The sequence below is a fragment of the Hemiscyllium ocellatum genome, chromosome 10 (genome assembly GCF_020745735.1).
Source record: "Hemiscyllium ocellatum isolate sHemOce1 chromosome 10, sHemOce1.pat.X.cur, whole genome shotgun sequence".
Classification (NCBI taxonomy): domain Eukaryota; kingdom Metazoa; phylum Chordata; class Chondrichthyes; order Orectolobiformes; family Hemiscylliidae; genus Hemiscyllium; species Hemiscyllium ocellatum.
In genome coordinates this window covers 81,853,968-81,878,038 of record NC_083410.1, presented here as the reverse complement: position 1 = coordinate 81,878,038, position 24,071 = coordinate 81,853,968, and the positions used below count along the sequence as shown (strand labels likewise).

Sequence of the window (24,071 nt, the reverse complement as noted above, 5' to 3'; positions counted from 1 at the left end):
TCCTATTTAATCTCAATTCTCACATTCCTCAGCACCCCTTTTATTTTGTTTGTATGCCTATAGAAGATGTTGTGATTCCCTTGTGCTGGCTGCCAGTCTAGTTCTTATCCTTGCTTCTATTATTTTTATTACAGATAAATGAGGAATAAACTGAAACTCCAACTTCTTTTCCTACGGTTTACAATCAGTGTTTTATTTCTTTAATGGTAAAATTGCGTGTTTCGGAACTATTATGCCTTATCTCTCCATCAGAATGCAATTAGTCTAAATACAGCAACAGATTTTCAGGGTTTCGGTATAGAGGACTACTTATTTGCACACTAGTGCTTAAATGATTTGGATGCGAGCATAAGGGGTAAAGCTAGTAAGTTTGCAGATAACACCAAAATTGGAGGCGTAGTGGACAGCAAAGAGGGTTACCTCAGATTACAACAGGATCTGGACCAGATGGGCCAATGGACTGAGAAGTGGCAGATGGAGTTTAATTCAGATAAATGCAAGGTGTTGCATTTTGGGAAAGCAAATCTTAGCAGGATTTATACACTTAATGGTAAGGTCCTAGGGAGTGTTACTGAACAAAGAGACCTTGGAGTGCAGGTTCATAGCTCCTTGAAAGTGGATTTGCAAGTAAATAGGATAGTGAAGAAGGTGTTTGATATTGGTCAGAGTGTTGAGTACAGGAGTTGGAAGGTCATGTTGTGGCTGTACAGGACACTGGTCAGGCCACTGTTGGAATATTACGTGCAATTCTGGTCTCCTTCCTATCGGAAAGATGTTGTGAAACTTGAAAGGGTACAGAAAAGATTTACAAGGATGTCGCCAGGGTTGGAGGATCTGAGCTGCAGGGAGAGGCTGAACAGGCTGGGGCTGTTTTCCCTACAGCGTTGGAGGCTGAGGGGTGACTTTTTATAGAGGCTTACAAAATTGTGAGGGGCATGGATAGGATAAATAGGCAAGGTCTTTTCCTTGGGGTCGGGGAGTCCAGAACTAGAGAGCATAGATTTAGGGTGAGAGGGGAAAGATATAAAAGAAACCTAAGGGGCAACGTTTTCATGCAGAGGGTGGTACGTGTATGGAATGAGCTGCCAGAGGATGTGGTGGAGGCTAGTACAATTGCAACATTTAAGAGGCATTTGGATAGGTATATGAATAGGAAGGGTTTGGAGGGATATAGGCCGAGTGCTGGCAGATGGGACTAGATTGGGTTGGCATATCTGGTTGGCAGGGATAGGTTTGGACCGAAGGGTCTGTTTCCATGCTGTGTATCTCTGACTCTGATTAGTGCTGAAAAATGTAAGTACTACATTTAGTTGCCCACTGCAGTTTAAGAAATGCAGTTAAAGAATGGCATGTACTTCTACAAAGGTTAACCCAAAAGAATATTTAATAGTTTATTTGGTTAGCTGATAAAAAACTAAAAACAGCAGGAAGTCTTTTATTTTTGAACTGTGGTTTAAATACTTGGAATCGTATATCAAAATTATAGTAGACTTTTTTTGAATGGAAATGTTCAGTAAGTCATGAATCAGGCATGTCTTTTGTGTCAGAAGACTTTATAACAACCTCCCAGCTCTTAAAAAGGTGAGGAGGGCACAGTGTTGCTGCTGACTTCATGTAGCCTTTAACGACCTATAAATGATTCACGTCCTTTCTTGATGCTTCGATCAAAGCCTGTTACTTCCACTTGATTCCAGACTCTCTCAATGGTGGTGTCATGAAGCCACAATAATTTTGTTAGTGTGAAGCCATCACTTCGCAATTAGAGCTTGGTGACATACTTTCACTCTTAACTAATCAATAATTGGTCTGTGTCAGCTTTTGTTCAATTGCAAACTTGGAGATGGAGTCTAAGAGCAGAGTCTTCCTAGGCCCTGAAATTTGAGAGAATTTTTAGATGGACAACTCTGTAGTTAGCACTGCTGCCTCAGCGCGAGGGCCCTGGATTTGATTCCAACTTTGTGCGACTGTCTGTGGAGTTTGCACATTCTCATTGTGTCTGAGTTTCTTCTCGGTGCTCAGGTTTCCTTCCACAGTCCAAAGATGTGCAGGTTAGATGGATTGGCTATAAGAAAATGCAGGGTTACAGGGATAGGGTAGAGGGATGGGTCTGTGCTATTGGTGTGACTTGAGGACTGAATGACCTGCTTCCACACGCTAGAGATTCTGTTGAATGAGGGGTTGTTTGACATTGAGATCAAAAGCTTGCATTTTCCAACCAAGTCCTGGATGTTGAGATGAGATTCTTGCTACCATTATTTGATATGCAGAATTCCATTCTCCCACTCACCAGACAGACACTAGAGATTGGGAATTTCTAATGTGGGAGTCTTGAGAACCTGCTGTGACTGTAAGTTGCTCTCTAGGGCCTACATCTTGAACACCCAGAACCAACATCTTGGGGCACACCCATGTCCACATACACTGGCTTCTGGCATATTGCCAATGAATTTATAGTGCTGCTTCACTGCCATTTTGCATTTTGGAATGTTCTAGCACCTATCATTGGAATGCTACTGCAAGGGTAGTAGTGCAAGTCATGGCCTGGACCAAGCTGCATATTTGGGCTGCTGCTTGCTGTCTTTGTGCTTGTTCACTGTGGTTCCACAGGATGTTGAAAGCAGCCCTGCCTGGCACCTTAGTACTTTTTATCCCTTCGCTGCATCTTAAAGGCTAACCATACTTCTGACTTGAACCACCGTTTAGTGCAGACCTAAAATGGAGTAGTTTTGTCATACTTGGCAACAATCGGTCATAAAACCTGGAAACAGACTCTTCGATCCAACCAGCCCACATTGACCATGTTCCCAAACTAAACCAGTCCTTCCTGCCTGCACTTGACCAATATCCCTCTAAACCCTTCCTATTAATAAACTTATCCAAATGTCTTTTAAATGCTGTAACTGAACCTACATCCACCACTGAGGGTGGATGTTTTGCTAAGTGGTACAGAGAGCCAACCTTGCATGGGCACAGCACGCCAGCAACATGTATCTTTGTGTGCATCAACCAAGTGACATTGTCTCAAAGTCTAAAGGGAGTAGTCTTCAGATCAGTCTGAGGAAAGTATGAATGTCAAGTATGAGGATTAGATTAGTAATGAGCCCTTTGGCCCATCTAGTCCACACCGACCCTCCGAAGAGTAACCCACACAGACCCATTTCCCCCTAACTAATACACCAAACTCTATGGGCAATTTAGCATGACCAATTCACCTAACCTGCACATCTTTAGACTGTGGGAGAAAACCAGAGCACCCGGAGGAAACCCTTGTAGACACAGGGAGAATGTGCAAACTCCACACACCGTCGCCCAAGGCTGGAATTGAACCTGGGTCCCTGGCGCTGTGAAGCAGCAGTGCTAAATAGTGAGCCACCGTGCCACCCCAAAGGAAAGCTAGACAAGTCTCCTTGGGAATTTAGAACCTGGTGACTTGCATCATGATCTTGTTTTAATCAACTTTTCTGGGTGGATGCGGAAAAGATGTTTCCATTCCTGGGAGAATCTAGGACTAGCAGTCATAGCTTAAAAATAAGAGTGGCCATTTAAAACCGATGAAACATTTTTAAAGATGGAGTCTTTGGAATTTCCTACCTCAAAATGCAGTGAATACAGAATTCTTAAATTTTAAAGCAGGGGTGGATCCTTGATAACCAAGGGGATGAAAGATTGTGACATTCATGAATGTCGAGTTGAGGTTAAAACCAGTGCAGCCATCATGAAATTGAATGGTGGAGTAGGCTTGAAGGTCATGTTCTTTATTCGAATGCTCATGCTTCAGTTGAGACATCCTTTCGTCAGAGGTCCTGGCACAGTAAGTCATAGGGAGATTCTGGTTATCCTTGGGATGGCCAGTAGGTCTAGACCTCTGTAGTCCAGGGAGTGAGTCACTGGATCTTATGCAACCAGCCAGAGGAGTCTGGGCAACACTCTGACCAATGAATAACCAGACTGACTGACTGATATTTGTATCGCTCTGAGTTAAAAATCACACTACAGCAGGTTATAGTCCAACAGATTTAATTGGAAGCAGTAGCTTTTGGAGTGCTGCTGCTTCGTCCGTCATTGTTCAGAACTGCCTAGTTAAGTCACTTGTGGCTGGCCATGATCAGTCCTAGGGGACCACTGCTTGGGGAGAGATGCTGAGAAAATTCAATTGTGGAGACTCCAATTGGAATCCTCAGATGAAAAGGGGATTGTAATACAGAAATATACAAAAAATTAGATCATTTTAATATGGAAGGAAAGAATTCATTTTGGAGAAGGGGAGTGAGACTGGTCATTGACTATAAGCAGCACATCTTTGCTTCCATGAGTGGTCAGTGCTCTAATCACTACTAGATCTGGCATGTTTATTTGATATGATTTGAGGCTGGGGGTATAGTGAGCTGGTGAAGATGGGTTTGTGCGGGGCTTTTGGGGAAGTGTAAAGGTCATAGATTTAATAGGAAGCACAACCATGAAGGGCATCTGTACATTTGGTGAGTTGAACTGAGCTCAAGATTCACTCTTCATGGAGTGACTGCAGTTACCTTTTTCATTGCACATATGTTATTTACAGCACAATGAAAAAGACAATTGTTATGATTACATCTGGAGTCAATGGGTGAGTGCTTCATGAGGCATTTTAAAAGTACAATGCCACTATATTGACACGTGTACTGAAGCTGAAATATGGATCATACATGCCTTGTGAACCTTTGTCCTACTTTTGTGTTGTCCAAATCCTTGCACTAAGTATTCCTCACCATAGCATGCAGAATGCTAAATTAATTCCACTAATGCCAATGATGCAATGAAAATGTTAATCTATCTGGAAAGAATTGCCAAGTAGCAATCGCCTTGCTTGTAGGAGCAGTTCTCTTCACACCTTGGGCGGCATAATATCATGTCTAGTATTAGTGAACTCTGTACTTTGCAGTTGTTGTGGTTAGATTATCACACAACTAGTGTGTAAAGTGATCAAATTTACCAACTCAAAAACTTTCCTCACCTGTGTCATCTATGCTGTCCAGTCATCACAGTTCCTTCAGAGGTGGAACCCAGAAGTATATAGTTTGAGATGGAAGTTGTCTCCCCTACAGTGGAATCTGTTGGCTTTAAAGGTTTTGGTTGGGTAACCCCCAGAGCCTTTAAGGCTAGAGGACTCAATTATCCTTTGTGTAAAAAGTGAGATCTGCAGATGCTGGAGATCAGAGCTGAAAATGTGTTGCTGGTTAAAGCACAGCAGGTTAGGCAGCATCCAAGGAACAGGAAATTCGACGTTTCGGGCCAGAGCCTGATGAAGGGCTCTGGCCCGAAACGTCGAATTTCCTGTTCCTTGGATGCTGCCTAACCTGCTGTGCTTTAACCAGCAACACATTTTCAGCTCAATTATTCTGTGTCCTGCTCAGATACAGGTATATCTTCCTCAGCTGTAGCTTGCATGGGACTGAATGCCAAGTAGGGTGGAGATGGAAGGCGCAGATATATCTGGTGTGTCTTGAGAGGACTGATAGAAATGTATGGTTCCTCCTGTGGCACTACCTGCTTCCTTGTGAGGAAGGAGATCCTGGAGTTGAGGTCAGATTCCCTTGTTTCATCTTCATCTTGGTGTTGAGCACCAATGTTGGAACGATACAGTACAGGTCAGTTGGTCTGTTAAATGCACTGAATGTTGGACACAGCCAGATGCTCTCACACCTAAGATAGTAGAGTCCTAACTATATTGCTTCAGCCTCTTAATTAGGTTGCCCAGTGTCCCCCAACAAACCTGCCTCCTGCTTCTGCATCTGCTTGTGTATCTATATGAAGTTGTGAATTTCCCACACCACAGGATCTTCTCCTACCTGGAATTGAACAGGTGCTTGTTCTCCAGCAGACCTTTGAGTGCCAGCAACCTGAGATGTTTCTTTCACAGCCAACTGTGTAAGACATGGCAGTGATGGAGATGCTATTACCTGTAATCATTTTAAAATAAAAGTGCAAGTATCTGAGCTGATTGGGAGTTCAGAAGGCAGCCCTGCCAGTGCTTCATTTAGAGCATCTGGGCTTCCCTCCTTTTTTGAGGGAGAGAAGAACATGTTTTGCAAGGTGACTGTCTTGACACAAACAGTGGACCTCTCGCTGGTGCCTGTGGAAGACTACAGAATATTGCAACTAGGTGATAAATTAAAATCACAAGGGGTGATGGGCACAAACAATAGTTTACAACAGTAAACAATGCTTTGTACTTGGTTGCTGGGTTGCAGAACTTTTAGCATCTCCTATAATAAGGTTCTAGCCTTTACCTGCAAGGGCTAGAATCCTCTCCTTTGTATGTGGTGAGGAGATGAATACTTGCATCAGCATCCTGATTCTTTCACCCTTGTCATACAGTTTTTTTTTTCTGCGATAAATGAAACTGAAGGGTTGAGTGCGGTGAAAGAGGTTGACATAGTGCTGGTGCAGGTGGGGGAAAGGTATTGAGGTGTGCATGTGTGTGTATGCAGAATTAGATTGCAGGATGGTGGGAGGGAGTGAGTGATGCTGCCAGGTCTACTATCATGCCTAACTTTGTTCCGGAGGGAAGAGGAAGTCCTTCCTCTACACCTCTCCATCCATCCTTGTCAGCAAAGTTGAGTACCAATCTCCCTGGACCCCCAAATCCAGGGCAAATTTCTACAACTATATATGGGACAATTCTGTACTCGGTGCTTGACCCATTGTACATTAACTCTTAAATATAGTGCAGGCACCAGGGATGCCTGTATACATAGCTTTTTAACTGAGTGGGAAATTTGGATTGGCATCAGACAAAGGTGCCAAAAGATTGTTAGAGATGAGTTTAGAATGATTGTGCAAGAAAATTTCACTAGGCCTTGTTGTTAGCAAACTTTTGATTAAAACTTGATGAAAATAATAAGGCCAAAATATAAGAATTTAAGCTCTAGGAGTCCACTAGTTCTGTGCTTTGAGTAATCTTTAGTGCTCTGGTTTCCTCCTACAGTCCAAAGATGTGCAGGTCAGGTGGATTGGCCATGCAAAATTGCCCATAGTGTTAGGTGCATAAGTCAAAGGGAAATGGGTCTGGATGGGTTAGTTTTTGGAGGGTCGGTGGGCCAAAGAGCCTGATTCCACACTGTAGGGAATCTAAATCTAATCTAATGGCAAGTGTAAACTAGCACACATTTGTCTTGGGTATCTTTTTATTCCAGGGGAAAGTCCCCTACCCAGTATGATTTCAATCTGGAACTTTCCAGAAGCTTGATAGACTATACTGCACAAGCAAAGGTGAACTTAGCAGTTTGAGTCATTTTAAAATTCTTCAGTGCCCATTTTTTAAAAATGTAGCGGTCAGAGTTCACATTTAAAGTAATGAGGTAGGATTTGGCTTGACATTTGCTTTTTCCTGACCCCTCTCCAACCTTCTGTATTCAGCCTATTATTTTATCTATTATTCTGTTATCAACCTGTTGTCTGCCATTGCAGACTTTTTTTCATCTTGTTCTTTATCCTGTTTGTCTTCAAAGGATCTTTGGAATTGTTTTCCCTATCTTTCCCTTTTTTTGTGGTTTTAAAAACTTTGATTCAGTTACCATTTTACTTCCCAACTTTTGAATCAAATTTTTCTTGTCCAGATTGGTTGTTACATAATTGAAGTTGGTTTTCCCACAATTATTAATTCATGCTTTGGATTTTTTTGGTCTTTTCCATAGCCAACCAAAACACAGAAAATAGGAGCAGGAATAGATATTTGAATCCTTCAAGCTGCTTTGCTGTTCAATTTGATCCTGGCTGATCCAATCTGATGCCCTCTTCCCGCTTTCTCACCATACTCAGTGATCCCTTTAGCCCTACGAACTATATCGACTTCCCTCATGAATTTAGTGTTTTGGCCTCAGCTATTTACTGTGGCAGATAATTCCACATGCTTGCCACACTCTCTTAGAAGTTTCTCTTTATCTCGGTCCGAAATGACATAACCCATGTTCCTTAGACTGTGACTCTTGGCTGGAGACTTTCTGGTCATTGAGAACATTCTTCATATTTACTTTCTGTCTAGTCATGAATTCTCTGCCATCACCACCACTTCCAAACTCCATTGAATATAGACCAAACCAATTTATTCTCTCTCCATGTGTCAGTCCTGCCATCTCCGGATCAGTTTTGGTAAATCTACACCCCCCCCCCCCCCAACGCCAAAACATTACCCTCTGATAAGGAGAGCAAAATTGCACACTGTACTCCAGATGTGGTTAGAACAGGGCTCTATAAGCCTGCAGCAAGAGATCCCTACTCCTGTAATCAAAACTTGTTACTTTGAAGGTCAGCATAATACTGCTTGCAACCTTTGTCGCCTGCTGTACCTGCATACAAGTGGACAATCCTTTATCCAAAATCCGAAGTTTTTTACTCATTAACAAGGTTGTTTGGGTCAACTGTTTGCATGCCAACTCCATACCCTCTCTACCCACATCATTCCAATGTGATGTGGGGATGTGACCCAGTACTGGCAGGCATTGAATCTGTCTCTGGGCCCATAATACGGTGTCTGCTGTTTGATAAATTTTTTTCACTGTTAAACTGTCAGTTATTCTGAAATCCGAAAAATTCTGAAAACCACCTGGTCCCGAGGGTTTCGAATGAAGGATTGTGTACCTGTACGTACTTTCAGCAGCTGGTGTACAAAGGCACACTGGTTGTTTTGTACCTTTTTTTTCTTTTTTTTCCCTTTTTTTTCCCCATCTATTACCACTTGTTTCAAAAATCTACCTTTTCTGTTTTAGAACATAGAACATAGAAAGATACAGCGCAGTACAGGCCCTTCGGCCCTCGATGTTGCGCCGACCGAATCCTACCTAACCTACACTAGCCCAATAACTTCCAAATGCCTATCCAATGCCTGCTTAAATGACCATAAAGAAGGACAGTTCACCACTGCTACTGGCAGGGCAATCCATGAACACTCAACCCGCTGTGTAAAGAATCTACCCCTAACATCTGTCCTATGCCTACCACCCCTTAATTTAAAGCTGTGTCCCCTAGTAACACCTGACTCCATTAGCGGTAAAAGGTTCTCAGTGTCGACCCTATCTAAACCCCTAATCATCTTATACACCTCTATCAAATCTCCCCTAAACCTTCTCTTCTCCAATGAGAACAGCCCCAAGTGCCTCAGCCTTTCCTCATAAGATTTTCCTACCATTCCAGGCAACATCCTGGTAAACCTCCTCTGCACTCGTTCCAATGCCTCCACATCCTTCCTATAGTATGGCGACCAAAACTGCACACAGTACTCCAGATGAGGCTGCACCAGAGTCATTTGCCACCAAAATTGGACGACCTCCTGTTTTTGTATATTTTACTTCATCTCCATGCATTTACCTACTCGCTCAACTTATCCAAATCACACAGAAGCATCTCTGCATCTTCACACCTCACACTTTCATCCAGCTTTATTCCGTTGACAAACTGGAGGTATAACATATAGTTGTCGCATCTCAGTCATGAATATATATTGTTAAAAGCTAGGATCCAAGCATTGATTCCCAGGAGGACCTTCCTAGTCACTGGCTGCCACTCTAAAAGATCTGTTTATTCCCACTCTGAGAAAATTTAGCATGACAGTGAATACCCTTGCCAATTTTTATAGGTGCGCCATCAAGATGTCTGGATGTATCACTACCTGGTATGGCAACTGCGCCATTAAGACAGAAGGCGGTTACAGAGTGATGAACTCAGCCTGGACAATCACAAAGGTAAACAGCAGCAAAAACAAAAACACAGGTACACAAGAGTTTCAGACTCCATTCAGTATTCTAACAGTAGAGTAGAAACGGTTTGGAAATGGATGGTGCATGTTATTGGGCTTCTGTACCTTCTCCCTAATGGTAGAGGTATCTATACAGTCCATCTACCAGGCCCTGTCAAGGAAAGGCCACCAGCATTGTCAAAGATTCACCCCACCCTGGCAATGCTTTTCTACAACCTCTACCATTAGGGAGAAGGTACAGAAGCCTGATAACACGCACCATCCATTTCCAAACCGTTTCTACCCTACTGTTGTTAGAATACTGAATGGAGTCTGAAACTCTTGTGTACCCGTGTTTTTGTTTTTGCTGCTGTTTACCAATTATTTACTTTTTAACTGTGATCTGCCAATATTGCTCGCAAGACAAAGCTTTTTGCTGTGACCCAGTAGACATGTCAATAAATTCAATTCCATTCAATTTCTTGTCTGCCAACCAGTGTTCTCTGGGTGCTATGCTGAATTCCATGCACTTTAATTTTACAGGGAAAAATAGTGCGAGGGGAAACTTTCGTATGGGGGTAGTACAAATATGCAATTAACTGCCACAGGAAGTTGTAGAGATGGGTACAATTTCAACATTTTAAAAGACATTTGGGCATGGACAGAAAAGGTTTTGCTGGATATGGGCCAAATGTAGGCAAATGGGACTAGTTCAGTTTTGGAAATCTGCTTAGCATGGATGAATTGGGTCAAAGAGTCTGTTTTCATTCTTTAAGACTCTACATGATTCTGTCTATGCTAGTCTCTTATGGATGATGGAAATAGTCACCTGGGTTTACTTACCAAAGTTGTCACTGTTCCTGTGCTAGCTCCTGTTCTCACATTATGAACTTGTTATCTCTGTGGTGATGCTCTGTTTTCAAAAGCCATTCACTTCTCTCGCAGCTTTTCAACTCCTGGTCTTCTTGAGGCTGCAGATAGGGAAAGAAATGGAAAAAGAGCACATGTCTCCCTTCCTTACCAAACTCCCTCCCTCACCAAGCTGTGTTTCCACTCTATAAGCAGGTCATAGGGCACTTCAAGAATCATAATCAGTCTGGTAGAGTCAGCATGGTTTGTGAAAGGTAAAGAAAAAATACAATGTGAAAAAGTGAGGTTATGCCCTTTTGGTAGGAAGAATACAGGCATGGACTATTTTCTAAAATGAGGGAAAAGAAATCTGAAGTACAAAGGGACTTGGAGAATCCTGAAGTAGTACCCCTTCAGTTTACCACGCAGTTTCAGTTGGTAATTAGGAAGACCAATACAATTCGAGTAATTATTTCAAAAGGGCTAGAATACAGGAGTACAGATGTGCTGCTGAGGCTGTAAAAGTCTCTGGTCAGATCATCTTTTGGAATTTTGTGGGCAGTTTTGTGTCCTGTATCTAAGGAAGGATGTGCTTTTTGGAAGGGGTGAAGGAGTTTTACAATGATCCTGGTAAAGAGCATATCAGGAGTGGTTCAGGATTTTGGATTTATACTCTGTGAAGTTTTAGAGAGATCTTGGGGAAAGAATTTCATTGAAACTTTTAAAACACCTGAAGTCTGGATAGAGTACATGTGGAGAAGATGCTTCCACTAGTTGGAGAGGCTAGGATCAGAGGACACAGTAAAGAGATGACCCTTTTAGAACTGAGATGAGGAATTTCTTCAACCAGAGCATGATGAATCTTTTAAGTCATTACCGCAGAAGGCTGTGGAGGCCAAGTCATCAAGAGTATTTAGGACCAAGAGAGAACTCCTAGATTAGTAAAGGGAACAACAGTTACATGGAGAAAGTGTTAGAATGGGATTAAGAAACATATCAGCCATGATTGAATGGTGGAGCAGACTTGATGGGCCATATAGCCTAATTCTGCATCTAAATCTTATGTGCGACCTTCTCAAAAACATTCTGAAAGTCCAAGTTAACCACATTGTCTGTCTCCCCCTAAAATCTCTCCTAGTTATGTTCTCAATTTGTGGAGTGTGATTTCCATTTTGTAAAGCTACGCCTGACTCTGTCTGTCTAATCCAGTTTTTTTTTAACCAAGTAGTCTACTATTAAATATTTTATAGCTGACTAGCATTATCAATGTCAGGCTAATTGGTCGATAATTTCTTGTTTTCTCTCTCTGTCTGCTTTTTAAATAGTGGGGGCTACCTTCCAGTCAGTAGGAACTGTTTGAGTCGACAGAATATGAAAAGATGACAGCCAATGCATCCACTATTTCTGAGAACACTTCTTTGGAATGGAAACTATTAGTTCCTGGAGGTTTATCCACCTCTTAATCCAAATATTTACCCAACAATGTTTCTGTACTAATACTGATTTCCTTCCATTCTCCCCCCCCCCCCCCCCCCCCCCCTCCCCCCACCATGGATGTGAAGGACCAAAATATGTATTTAATTAGTCTACCATATCTTTGTTTTCTATTTATCACTTCTCTAGTTTAAGTAATAACTGCTCACCTGTCACCTAAAAAAAACATTGCTGACTATCACTTGCTCGACTTTGCTACACGGAATTCTTAGCAATGAGTTAGGCTATGCTTCCTTTTAGACTGAAAACTCAAGGAATTCTTGTCCATATTTCCCTTTAACGTTATTCTAATATAGAATGGTAGCATTGAAGTCCCCTAATATAACATCCAAAACTCTTGTAATTCTTCTGATGGTTCCTTACAAATTTGTCCTTCTGAGTCAGGTTCCTCTTGTCGCTGTGGCATAATTTTCAAATGACAGTCTGTAGCTGTAACTTGCTAACCTTCTTAAATCTATTCAGACTTCAGCAAAAACAGTTTTTTTTTTGGTTTAATCTTTGCTAAAATATAATCGTAGAAGCTCTACAGTATGGAAGTAGGCCATTTGGCCCATTGAATCCACACCTACCCTCTAAAGAGCATCCCATTCAGATCCAACCTCCGACCCTGTAACCCCACATTTCCTGTGGCTAATCCTAACCTACACATCCCTGAACTGGTGGTGGGTGGGGATAAAATCCTGGATGAAGCCCAGGCCGACATCAAAATGTGCTAACCAATGAGCCACTGTGCTGCCAATGTGTCTTTCCTGATGAGGGGCTTATGTTCAAAATGTTGGTTCTCCTGTTCCTTGGATGCTGCCTGACCTGTTGTGCTCTTTCCAGCACCACACACTCAACCCTGATCTCCAGCACCTCCAGTCCTCCCTCACTTTCTCCCTGTCTCTCGTTGTTGAAAATGGCTTCAAAACTTTCTGCATGAGATGGTTTGTTTATTGGTTATAAATAGAAGACTCATTAATGGTAATTGTTTCAGATGAATGTAGATATATTTAGTAAAAATGTTTGTTTTTTTTATTGTTTAAAATGTTTCAATGCTTCAATTTGCAGGCGAATCCCATTGGAAGATATTCCTGAGGATGAAAGTGCATGTGCTGCCTGGCTTCATAAACTATATCAAGAAAAGGTGAATTCATCTTTCCAGTAACAAAGGAATATTAATTGAATTATTCATAACAATTTCACTCATCAGGGGAGTACCTGTTTTCTGGAAGGCTACAACAATCCAATTCCTACTTTGGTACCTGAGTGACTTAAGGCACTAAAGATTTCTAAATCTCAAATGGCTGGCAATCCAAAGCAAAATGGGCTGCTTTGGTTTGCTTGTTGCAACATTGAGCACATTGTGTTAAACAGAAAATTGATTACTTTTGATGCCATGTGCTAGTGAGAGTAGGAATAAAAAGATAGGGCAGATTAAATCAGTGGCTGAGGAGATGGTGTAGTAGGCAAGGATTCAGACTCTTGGATCATTTGAGATCTCTTTTTTTTGGCGGGGCAGAAGATATCTGTTCCGAAGTGACTGTTTTCACACGAACTGGAGGGGGCCAGGATCCTAGCAGGAAATTTTTATTGAAGTTCTACTTGGGAGCTTTTAAACTAATAAGTGGGTGGGTTGGATCCTAAGAAGTAATAAGAATAGAGAGACAGATGAGCATAGTTTGCAATTTAGAGAGCAAGTTAATTAAACAAAGCAGACAAGAGCAAGTCAGAACAAAATAACTGAAGAATTAAACTGCATTTATTTCAATGCAAAGGGTCTGGCGGGAAAGGCAGATGAACTCCAGGCCTGTATGGGAATATGGAATTGAGTCATTGCTACTGCAGAAACATGGCTGAGGCAGGAACTGGCAGATCAATGTTCTGCGGTTTTGGATGTGATAGGAAGGATAGAAAGTGAGACAAGGGAGAAGGAGTGGTGTTTTTGATTAGGAAAACATTACCACTGTACTTTTTGGATATTTGAGAGATAGCCCAGTGAAGCTATATAGGTGAAACTCTGAAATAAGAAGGGGATGATTGCCTTGATGGGATCATACTATAGTCAGTGGCAAACTGAGGAGCAAATATGTTGAGATCACTGATCTATGTAAGAATAATAGGATTGTATTAGGGGATTTTAACTTTCCAAATATAGATCAGGACTGCCATAGTGGTAAGGGCTTGGATGGTGAAGAATTTGGTTAAATGTGTTCAAGGAAACTTTCTTTATTAATATGTAAATGTACCTACTAGAGAAGGAGCAAAACTTGTATTTCTCTTTTTGGACATTAAAGTAGGGCAAGTGACTGAAATGTTAGTGGGGAGCACCCTGAGAACAGTGATCATTCGATTTAGTTTTAATATAGTTATGGAAAAGGAAAATCTTGTATAAAAGTTAAAGTTCCTAATGTAAGGCAAATTTTGATGCTATTAGACAAAACTTTAAGAAGTTGATTGGAGTAGACGTTCGCAGGTAAAGGGATCACTGTCAAGTGGGAGGCTTTCAAAAGTGAGATAACGAATTCAGATGCATTATACATCTGAGTGAAAGGTAAGGCTGATAATTGTAAGGAATAATAAAGAGGCTCTGGTCAAAGAGGAGGAGGCATATGTTAAGTAAAGATAACTGGGATTAAGTGATTCTCCTGAAGTGTGTAAGGGGTGTAGGGACATTCTTCGAGGGAAGTCAGCAGGGCAAAAAGAGGATATGCAGTAATCTTATCTGCAAGGCTAAAGATAATCCAGAGAGATTGTACTTGTACATTCAGAGCAACTGGTGAGACATTATGACCCCCTTTAAAGATCAACAAGGTCATCTGTGTGTGGAGCCACAGGACTTGGGAGAGATACTAAATAAATATTTCATGTCTGTATTTATGTAGAGAAAGATGTGAAGGTTAGGAAACTCGCAAATAAATATTAATGTCTTGAAAGCAGTTCACATTACAGAAGAGTTTGAGGCGTAAAAATATAAAAGTGGATAAATCTCCAGGATCTGATCAAGTGTATTCTAGGACATTGTGGGAAGTTAGGGAAGAAATTGTGGGATCCCCAGCAGAAATATTTGAGGTGCTGGAGGATGAGAGGGTGGCTAATATTGTGCCTATGTTTGAGAAGCTGTAAGGAGAAGCTTGGGAACTATATACCAGAGGGTCTGACATCAGTGGTGGTTAAGTTGTTGGAGAGGATTCTGAGATAGGATTTACGTGCATTTGGAGGGACAGAGACTGATTAGCAATCAATAGTATGCTTTTTGGGCATGAGAAATTGTGCGTCAGACTTGAGGTTTTGGCGGATGTAACCAAGGGCAGAGTGGTTGATATTTACTAAAGCCTTTGACTGGTTTCACATGGCAGACTGGTTTGTAAAGTTAGATCATGTGGGAATCCAGGGAAAGTTTGCCAATTGGATACAAAATTGGCTTTAGGTAGGAGACAGAGGGTGGTGGGTTGTTTTTGAGACTGAAGGCTTTTGACCAGTGTGGTGTAGCATAGGGAACAGTGTTGGATCCACTGTTCTAAATATTCGTCTAACTTGTTTGAGATCTGATGATACAAAATTGGTGGGATAGTCAACAGTGAAGGTTACTTAAGATTACAAAGGGATCTTGATCAATTGGGCCAATAGGCTGCAGAGTGGCAGATGGAGTAAGATTTGGATAAATGCAAGGTTTTGCATTTTTGGTAAGTCAACTAAAGATAGGGCTTATACAGTTAGTGGAACCCTGGATAGTGTTGTCAAACAGACACACTAAGGGTTCAGGTTCACATTTATTTGACAGTTGTGTCATAGGTAGATAGGGCGGTTAAGAAGGGGTTTTCCATGCTTGCCTTCATTGTTCAGACCTTAAGTATAGGAGTTGGAGCATCAAGTTAAGGTCATGCAGGACATTGGTGAAGTCACTTCGCCCTGCTACAGGAGGGATATTATTAAATTGAAGAGGGTAAATCTTTTCTGAACCAAGGTGTTGCTGGGACTGGAGGGTTTGAGTTAGGAAGAGAGGCTAGATAGACTTGGATTTTTTTTTCACTGAAGCGTAGAAAGTTAAGGGGTGACCATTTATAGAAGTTATAAAATCATGAGGGTTATAGATAAGGTGAATAGTAATGGTCTTGCGTGGGGGAGTTCAAAAGTAGGGGGCATATTTTTAAGGTGAAAGGAGAAAGATTTAAAAGGGGCCTGAGGAACAATGTTTTTTCATTCCACGTATGAACCATCCTCTGCGTGAACAGTCGAAGAAGTGGTAGATGCAGATACTGATACAACATATAAAACATTTGGACAGGTACATGAATAGGAATGATTTAGAAGGATATGGGTGAAGCACAGGCAAGTGAGACTAGTTTAGTTTGGGAAACTTAGTTGGCATGTATGGCTGAGTCTAAAATGTTGAATATTTTTCATGGCAAATAAAATTAATTTTACTTTGATAATTTAAAAAGTTATGTTTTAAAAGTAAAAAGATACAACATATTAAGCAAGTACAAAGTTAGGAAAAGAGGTAAAGGAAGAAAAGAACAAAAGCTCCGTGAAGGAGGGCAGGAGAAGTATGGTAGTGTAAGGCATAGGATGGTAATGAGAATAGTAGAGAAACAAGATTTGCCAAGAGTTGTACCATGATCACGGGTCAAATCCTCAAGGTATTGAGGACACTTAAGTTGAAAATTCAATATTTTAAGTCTTTTTTTTTTGGCAAAGGGTCTGATGTAACTAGAAATGGCTATGGATGTAAATTGAGGGAGGCTGTAAACAGCTCTTCGAAGGGAAGAGATAGTGAGTCAAAACAGACTGGGTTGTGATTCTTTGTAACTACAGAGGTAACGAAGGGCTAATAACTTGCGGTTAAACAGCAACCCACCACTTGCAGAGCTCTCGAACCACAGACACATTTTGTGTTTTTCCCCTTTGAAAAATACACAAGGGCATTAGTTTTAAAAAGCCCGTTTCATCTTTAGTAACCTTCTGTGAGTGAATGTTCTTATGTACCACCTCTGATTTGATTGGTGTGATGTGAAGGTTACCGTCTATGAACTATTCGCCCCTGTTTTGCAGGTAAAAAAACATTTTTAACTGAGTGCTGGTCAAGTAACTAATGTAACAAATGGGAACAGGATAACAGAAGGGCTCTCGCATTCTCTGTCTGTTTCTTTCTCTGTCTCTGTGGAGATTTCTCTTTGTCTCTGTCTCTGTCTGTCTCTTTCTCTGTCTCTCGCTCCCCCTCTGTCTCAATTCAATCATAATTTGATAGTATCTCAACCAATCTGTGAAACTCAGGATTGTGAAGACGGGCTCCATTATTCAACTGTATAACTTTTTTGTTTACGTTTTTTAATCTCCTCCATTTGGTTCTCAACTGATTTCTAACCTGCGCATTTCTTGCATTAGTACTTTTTCTTGCAAAGTATTTAATACAGTTTCTTTTAAATCCATCAATGCCTGACTAAATTGGTTCCTGTCAAAGCATAAGTATGTTGGTCGAGAAGAAAGGCAACCTCTGAAACAACTGAAGGCGTGGTGAATAAGGAAGAGTGTCAATTCAGTTCTGCTTACTCAGAAGCCTTGGCTAACCTCTCTAGAACCAGAGCAAATTGGGGAACCTCCCCTGGGGTCTGGTTATTAACAATATAAATAGAAACAGCAATTCAGTGGTTGCTGTGAAGAAATGAATTTGGGCAGATACCATGATCTGAAACTGTTGAATTGGGATGATATAGAGTACTTTAATTTGTTTTAATGAGATGTGGGCATTGCTGATATATTACTTATTGCCAATCCCTTGATGCCTTTGAAGGTGATGGTGAGGCTGTTCTCTTGAACTGCTGCAGCCTGTGTGCTGTAAGTAGACCAGCAGTGCTGTTAGCTCCAGGATCTTGGCCAAGTGACACTGAAGGAATGGTGATATATTTCCATTATTGATCTAATATCCATGTGAAGATGGTGGGTGGTTTGAAGGGGAATTTGCATGTGGTGGTGTTCCCATGTATCTGTTGCCCTTGTCCTCCTCCATGGAAGTGATCGTTAGTTTTGGAAGGTACTGTCTAAGAAGCCTTGGTGAATTTCTGCAGTGATATACACTGCTACTACAGAGTTGTTGATGGAGGAAGTGGATGTAGTGCCATCATGTTGGCTGCTCTGTCCTGGATGATGTCTAGTTTCTTTAGCATTGTTGGAGCTGTGTTCATCTAGGCGAGAGGAGTGTGTTCCATCATAACATGACGTGTGCTTTTGGATACTACTTGAGGAATCAGGTGGTGAGTTACCCTCTGCATGATTCCTATCTTTAACATGTGTGTGCCTTTGTTTAAATGACTAGTCCAGTTCAGTCTGGTGAATAGCAGCTCAGTGTGTTGATCGTGAAGGATCCAGTGATAGTAATGTTAAATGTCAAAGGATGTTGGATGTATTGCCTTTTGGTGTTGGTCATGTGCCTTACAAATGTCAGGCAAATTATTACTTCTCACTTTTGCTTCAAGCCTGGATATTGTCTAATATTTGTTGCATTTGATATAGACTGAAGATGAAGTGCAGCATTTGCAAGGCCATGAGGTTGTAATTGTGTTGAGTACAGTTTTGCTGTTAGGCCATAGTACTTCATGGATGCCCAGTCTTGCTAAATCTCTTTTGAAGTCTATTCTATTTACCGTGGTATTAATAGTAGCGCTACAAATGGGATATCTTCTGCGTGAGGTTGGAACTTCATTTCACAAGGACTGTTCTGTGGTTGCTCTAACCAAAGCTGTCATGGACAGATGCATGTGTAAGGCAAATAGTTGAGGATGAGGTGAAGTATGATTTTTCTTTTTGGTTTCTTCAAAACTTGATGCAGACAAAGTCTAGTAGCTGTGCTCTGTTTCAACCAGTTTAGTCAGTAGTTTTCCTGCTGAGTAATTCTTTTGGGATGGACATTGAAGTCACTGGCCCAGAGTACATTCTGTACACTTGCCACCTCCATGCTTCCTTCAAGTGGTGTTTGATGTGGAGAACTGATGCATCAATCAAGTGGGTGGGAATATGGTACTCCAGCGTGAGGTTTCCTAATTTATTTGACTGTATGCCATAAGATTTCACAGGTCTGGAATCAATGTTGAGACCCCTCTGGGTAGCACGCTCTTGGCTTCTACACAATAGAATGCAATGTCTGGGTAAGCCTTGTGGGTGAAAGGACCTGCTTCGGATTACTTTTGATGTTATCTGGGTCATTGTCTGTAAGATTGAGTCAAGGAGTATGACTGTTTTGTTACTTTGTTGCTTAACAAGCCTAAGACTGCTCTCCTAATCTTGGCACCAGACCCCAGTGTTGTTAAGGAGGACCTACTGGCTAATTTTTAGCAACAAAATGGTGTCATGCCCAGTGTGATATACATCTTGAGCATGAAAAATCAAAACCAAATGTATTTGCACATTGCTATCATACTGCTGTGGTGATTCCATCTCATTTTATGCACAAGTTGTATTATCATTAGTCAGATGATGCATTAGTATTTAAAGAAATGACCAGAAGAACCCAAGACAATGCACAAATAATGTAATGGATGAACCTTTTGCTTAATTTTTCACTAAAACCTACAATTTGTTTTCAATTCTAGGATATGCTACAGGCAGACTACTTCAAAAATGGCTTTTATCCAGGCACTCCAATTGTACCACCGAAAAGACCATGGGTCCTTGTAAACTGGCTATTCTGGGCTCTGTTGCTGCTGTTTCCTTTATTTAACTTAATTGCTAATATGATCTGCAATGGATCTTCCTTGACCCTAATTACTTTCTCACTTATCATTGTTGTAGGTAAGTCATAGGTTTTGTGTTTCCATCTAGAATGTGTGCAGCATGGCTCAGCATGAGCTTGAATTGTCAAATAAAGAAATGTAAACACTTTGAAGATTTTGGAGAAGGTTTGGCAGAACATGTAATAATTCCCTTTTCTACTTTGAACCTGGAGCTGATTTTTTCCAAATATAGAAATGTTCACCTCTGGCCTCTGTTCAAATATACAGTGGCTATGTTGTTTTGTTTTAAGTAGCAAGCATCTTTCAAGGTCTTTATTCTGATTCTGTCATGAAAAGTTTATTCCTGGATGTCACTAACAAGACTGCATGTGGAGATGTGATGATAATGCATGTGCATGCTATCTTGGGCACATAGTTGAAGGATGTGATGCTGTTAAATCCTATTTTAATTTTTTTGTTTATTATTGCTCTTTAATTTTTAACTGTTCTACCTGTAGATTCATCTGTTCTGAAAGATTAGGTGAGCCTTAATCATAATTAATACTCGACAACTTACAAATTCAAGGTGGTTCCAATTTATGGACTCTTATCTGTGCTGATCTCTGCTTCATAGTGGTTAAGGTTCTGAAGAAAGTCTGTTTCTGAGTTAGGAAGGTGATAATTAGCCAGCTATCCATTCCTCATTTCTATATACCTAATCTAATCCTGCATTAGGTAACATTCCTTTATTTAAGCCAGTCACTATTGGTTTTTAATTTTCTTCCCAAAAGTATTGATCTACAGATATCTTTGCTTGTCTGTGCTTCTCCAGCTCTACATATCAGCATAGGCTTTCCATACTTTCACTTGCTTTGGATCATTCCCCCACTGTTTTCTCTCAAAATAAACAAAGGTTCTCTACCAACATTCTACTGAGGATGCTCATGTTGGTATGTCTAGCCTGCCAGTGAATTTGCAGGAATTTATGAAGGCAGCACTGCTGATAACTCCAGGGATTTGTGGTTTCTGCTGTACACCATCCACTATCCTTGGCCATAAATGGTTAGGGAAATGGAAAAGGGTAAGGTGCAAACTTTGTTTGGCAGGAAGCAGCAGAATAATTTCACCCTGAGGTATGGCATAGATACAGACCGCCAAATCAAATTAAACTGACCTTGACGGTCATCAAATTTTTTAATTTACTGTTGTGTACATCTATAGTTTCTTTTGAACAAGAATCAGCCTGCAGTTAATTTCCAGACCTGTCCTTGTAAACCAGTATCAGATTGTTAGTTCTTTTCAGTGTGAGCATCAACATGTTTTTAAACTTTCACCTTCATTTGTCAGCTCACAGTTCACAGCTCCAAACCAAAACTATAAAAATAAAATAATGAAGTGACGTCTTTCCATAAGAAGAAGGATTTGAAGATGAGTTGATATTTGGCAAGGATTGAATGGAAGAATATAAGCCTTTAAAGTAGCTGACAGTTTTGAGTGTTAAAAGAGGAAACGTGCCTCGTGACATGGAGCGATATGAACATTGTGCTCAGGAAAAACTATATTGCTGGAAGGAGGATTGACAGTTTTTGGGATATTCAAGTTGGATTCATTTGAAAATGAGAGAAACTATTGTGTAGTTAAATCTTGGAAAGAGAGTGACATGTAGTGGAGCAGAATGAAGTGGAGTAGAAAGTTGTGAGAAAGTAGAATACAGTTTAAAGGACAGGAAATGTCAATTCTTGCTACATCAGAGGTAAAGTCAGTTTGTGGGAGAAAAAAGTTAAAGTAGGTTTATCCTGGTGACATTTCCAGATGTATTTTCGTATAAATCATATTTGTTAATATATACGGCTCCAGTTTAATTACACTAAAATATTCCAGGAGCATGTGTTCTTGTGTCCCAATCCCGTCTTTACTCACAAATGCTGATGGTAGGACCTGGAGGATAGTTTTTGAGAAGGCAGGCATTCGAATGTCCATCTCCACCAGCCTGTCTAATTAATGAGCCTGAGTGGGCTCCTGTGTCTGGAGGGTACCTTCAACAGTAAATGCTGTGAGAAGGTGGATGTAAGAATATCTTAAAACATTGTAAATTCCTTTAAAAATTGGTGACTGCTGTCGAGATGTCATTGTGAAGGGAAAGTGGTATTGTACTTTCCTGATTGTACCTGCCAGTTGCCCTTAATCAGCCATGACAATAAGCTCGCAAGACAAAGCTTTTCACTGTGCCTCTGTACACATGACAATAAACTTAATTCAAATTCATGTAGAAATTTTTCTAAATGGTTACCTGGCGCTGGTGGTTTGTGGCTATCATTCCCCTGAAGTGGTCTCATTTTAAAATATACTAGAGGTGGGAACATGTTGGCCAATAACAGTTTCAAAAATAACTTGGAGAGTTGGAGGATGGTGATCCTAACATTGTGGGAAACCTAAAAGGAACTTTAACTCTTTGATCAATGCCATTTTAACATGGCCATCTTGTTTACAATTGTACTACTGGCCTTAGCACTGATTTGCATGGTTTGCAAATTCATAAGGTGGCCATAGTTGAACTGTTCAAAAGACTGCCCTGTGCCACCAGGCAAAGATGAATAATGAAGCAGGAAAGTGTTTTGAAGTATTAGTTGTATCTGAAAGAATAGGGTGTTTTATGTTCCAAGGAAAAAAAGTCCTTTGTGGTTTTTTAAAAGCTGTTCACTTAATTTGCATGTCAAATTGCTTAGTTGGCATAAGATGGTACACTCCACCCTAAAGAGAAGCAATTTTCTGAGAATGGTGGCAATTTTCATTGGCAGCCAATGGCAGTTTGCTCTACCTTTTCTGATTTTTTTTTTTGCCGTGTTCAAGCATTTGAGCAGATGTATGAACAAACAAATGGGTCAAGTAAGTTTTTAAAAGGAACTTGAGCAATATTTGACTTTCAGATATCTTCCCTAAGATTTTTAGTTGCTATCATACTTACGTACATATGCAGTGGTGATTTTTTTTTAAAAGTCCCTTTCCCTTAATATTACAACAGTAATGTAACATCAAATGCAAGTATTACAACAACTTAGAGAAAGTGTCATATTGGAACTGCCGAGCTGTAGAAGTAATTTGCAGATACAAAGTACGACCTTAAATTTCCAGTGTCTGCACGTAATGCTCCCATTCAATGGAGAAGAATGTGCTGATAATCAAGCTCCATTCTTCCATGAGCCACCCAATTAAACCGCTAAGATCAGTTTTTCTGCCTGACTCTGTTCTTCAGGGAAAGCAATTCACACTAGGCTTTGTTGTTATTGTAAACCAGCTTAATTCTATAACAAATGACAAAAGTGACTTAAGCTATACCTCTAAAACCTGTAGTATTTGTGTACATATTGATGAATAGGATGCAAATATTATGGGTGGAAAAATATAGTTGGGGAAAATTGATTTTCCGCTGATCAAAACTTCAGGATACACCGTGGGCGGCGCGGTGGCACAGTGGTTAGCGCTGCTGCCTCACAGCGCCTGAGACCCGGTTTCAGTTCCTGGCTCAGGTGACTGACTGACTCTGTGGAGTTTGCACATTCTCCCCGTGTCTGCGTGGGTTTCCTCCGGGTGCTCCGGTTTCCTCCCAAAATCCAAAGATGTGCGGGTCAGGTGAATTGGCCATGCTAAATTGCCTGTAGTGTTAGGTAAGGGGTAAATGTAGGGGTATGGGTGGGTTGCGCTTCGGCGGGTTGGTGTGGACTTGTTGGGCCGAAGGGCCTGTTTCCACACTAAGTAATCTAATCTAAATAAAAAAGAGATAGTGGTGAGCTGTTCTCCATTCTTTTGCTTTTAACAATGATGACATTGTTTGCAGAGCAATTGTCATTCTTTGATTTATTAGTTATTCAGATAGACCTAAGTTGTCTTTAGACTCTTTAGTATTGTGTATTGTGCAGAGAGAACGGGTGGTCGGGAGTGGGCAAGGATGGATTTGTTTACTAGCTTTAGTAGTTTTTGGATGTGCTGCCCTTGCAGGTCTCGAGCAACTGCAGCTCAACCAGTCTGAGGCACTATCGTTAGGCAGTTCCTTAACTTAAAGAATCCTGGTGCTATGTCTCAATGTTCTCACTGCTACAAAGGCAGTATAGAAATGCAACTATATAGCATTGAAGTTTGTTCAAGTTAAGTTTTGAAGAATATCAAATTTGTTTAAATGCATCTTTTTCACTTGTAGATTTGGTAAAATTTGACTTTGCTACTGGATTTTAAATTTTTAAAACGAAAGTAATGCACTAGCTCCTGATGGCTCAGTGGGTAAATGCACCAGATATTACACTGCTGAGTTATTGTAAACCAGGCAGACATTTAGC

General features: G+C 40.8%; 1 protein-coding gene across 4 annotated transcripts in view; it reads left to right on the top strand.

Annotated features, from left to right (window-relative positions):
* The window catches only part of agpat4 (1-acylglycerol-3-phosphate O-acyltransferase 4 (lysophosphatidic acid acyltransferase, delta)), a 192,394-nt gene that overhangs the window by 147,053 nt on the left and 21,270 nt on the right, over window positions 1-24,071 (top strand). For all 4 annotated transcript variants that reach the window (XM_060831011.1, XM_060831010.1, XM_060831012.1 and 1 more), the window contains exons 7-8: window positions 13,103-13,178; window positions 19,621-19,819. In XM_060831011.1, the coding sequence (XP_060686994.1) occupies window positions 13,103-13,178; window positions 19,621-19,819 (275 nt within the window). The remainder of the gene's footprint in view (window positions 1-13,102; window positions 13,179-19,620; window positions 19,820-24,071) is intronic.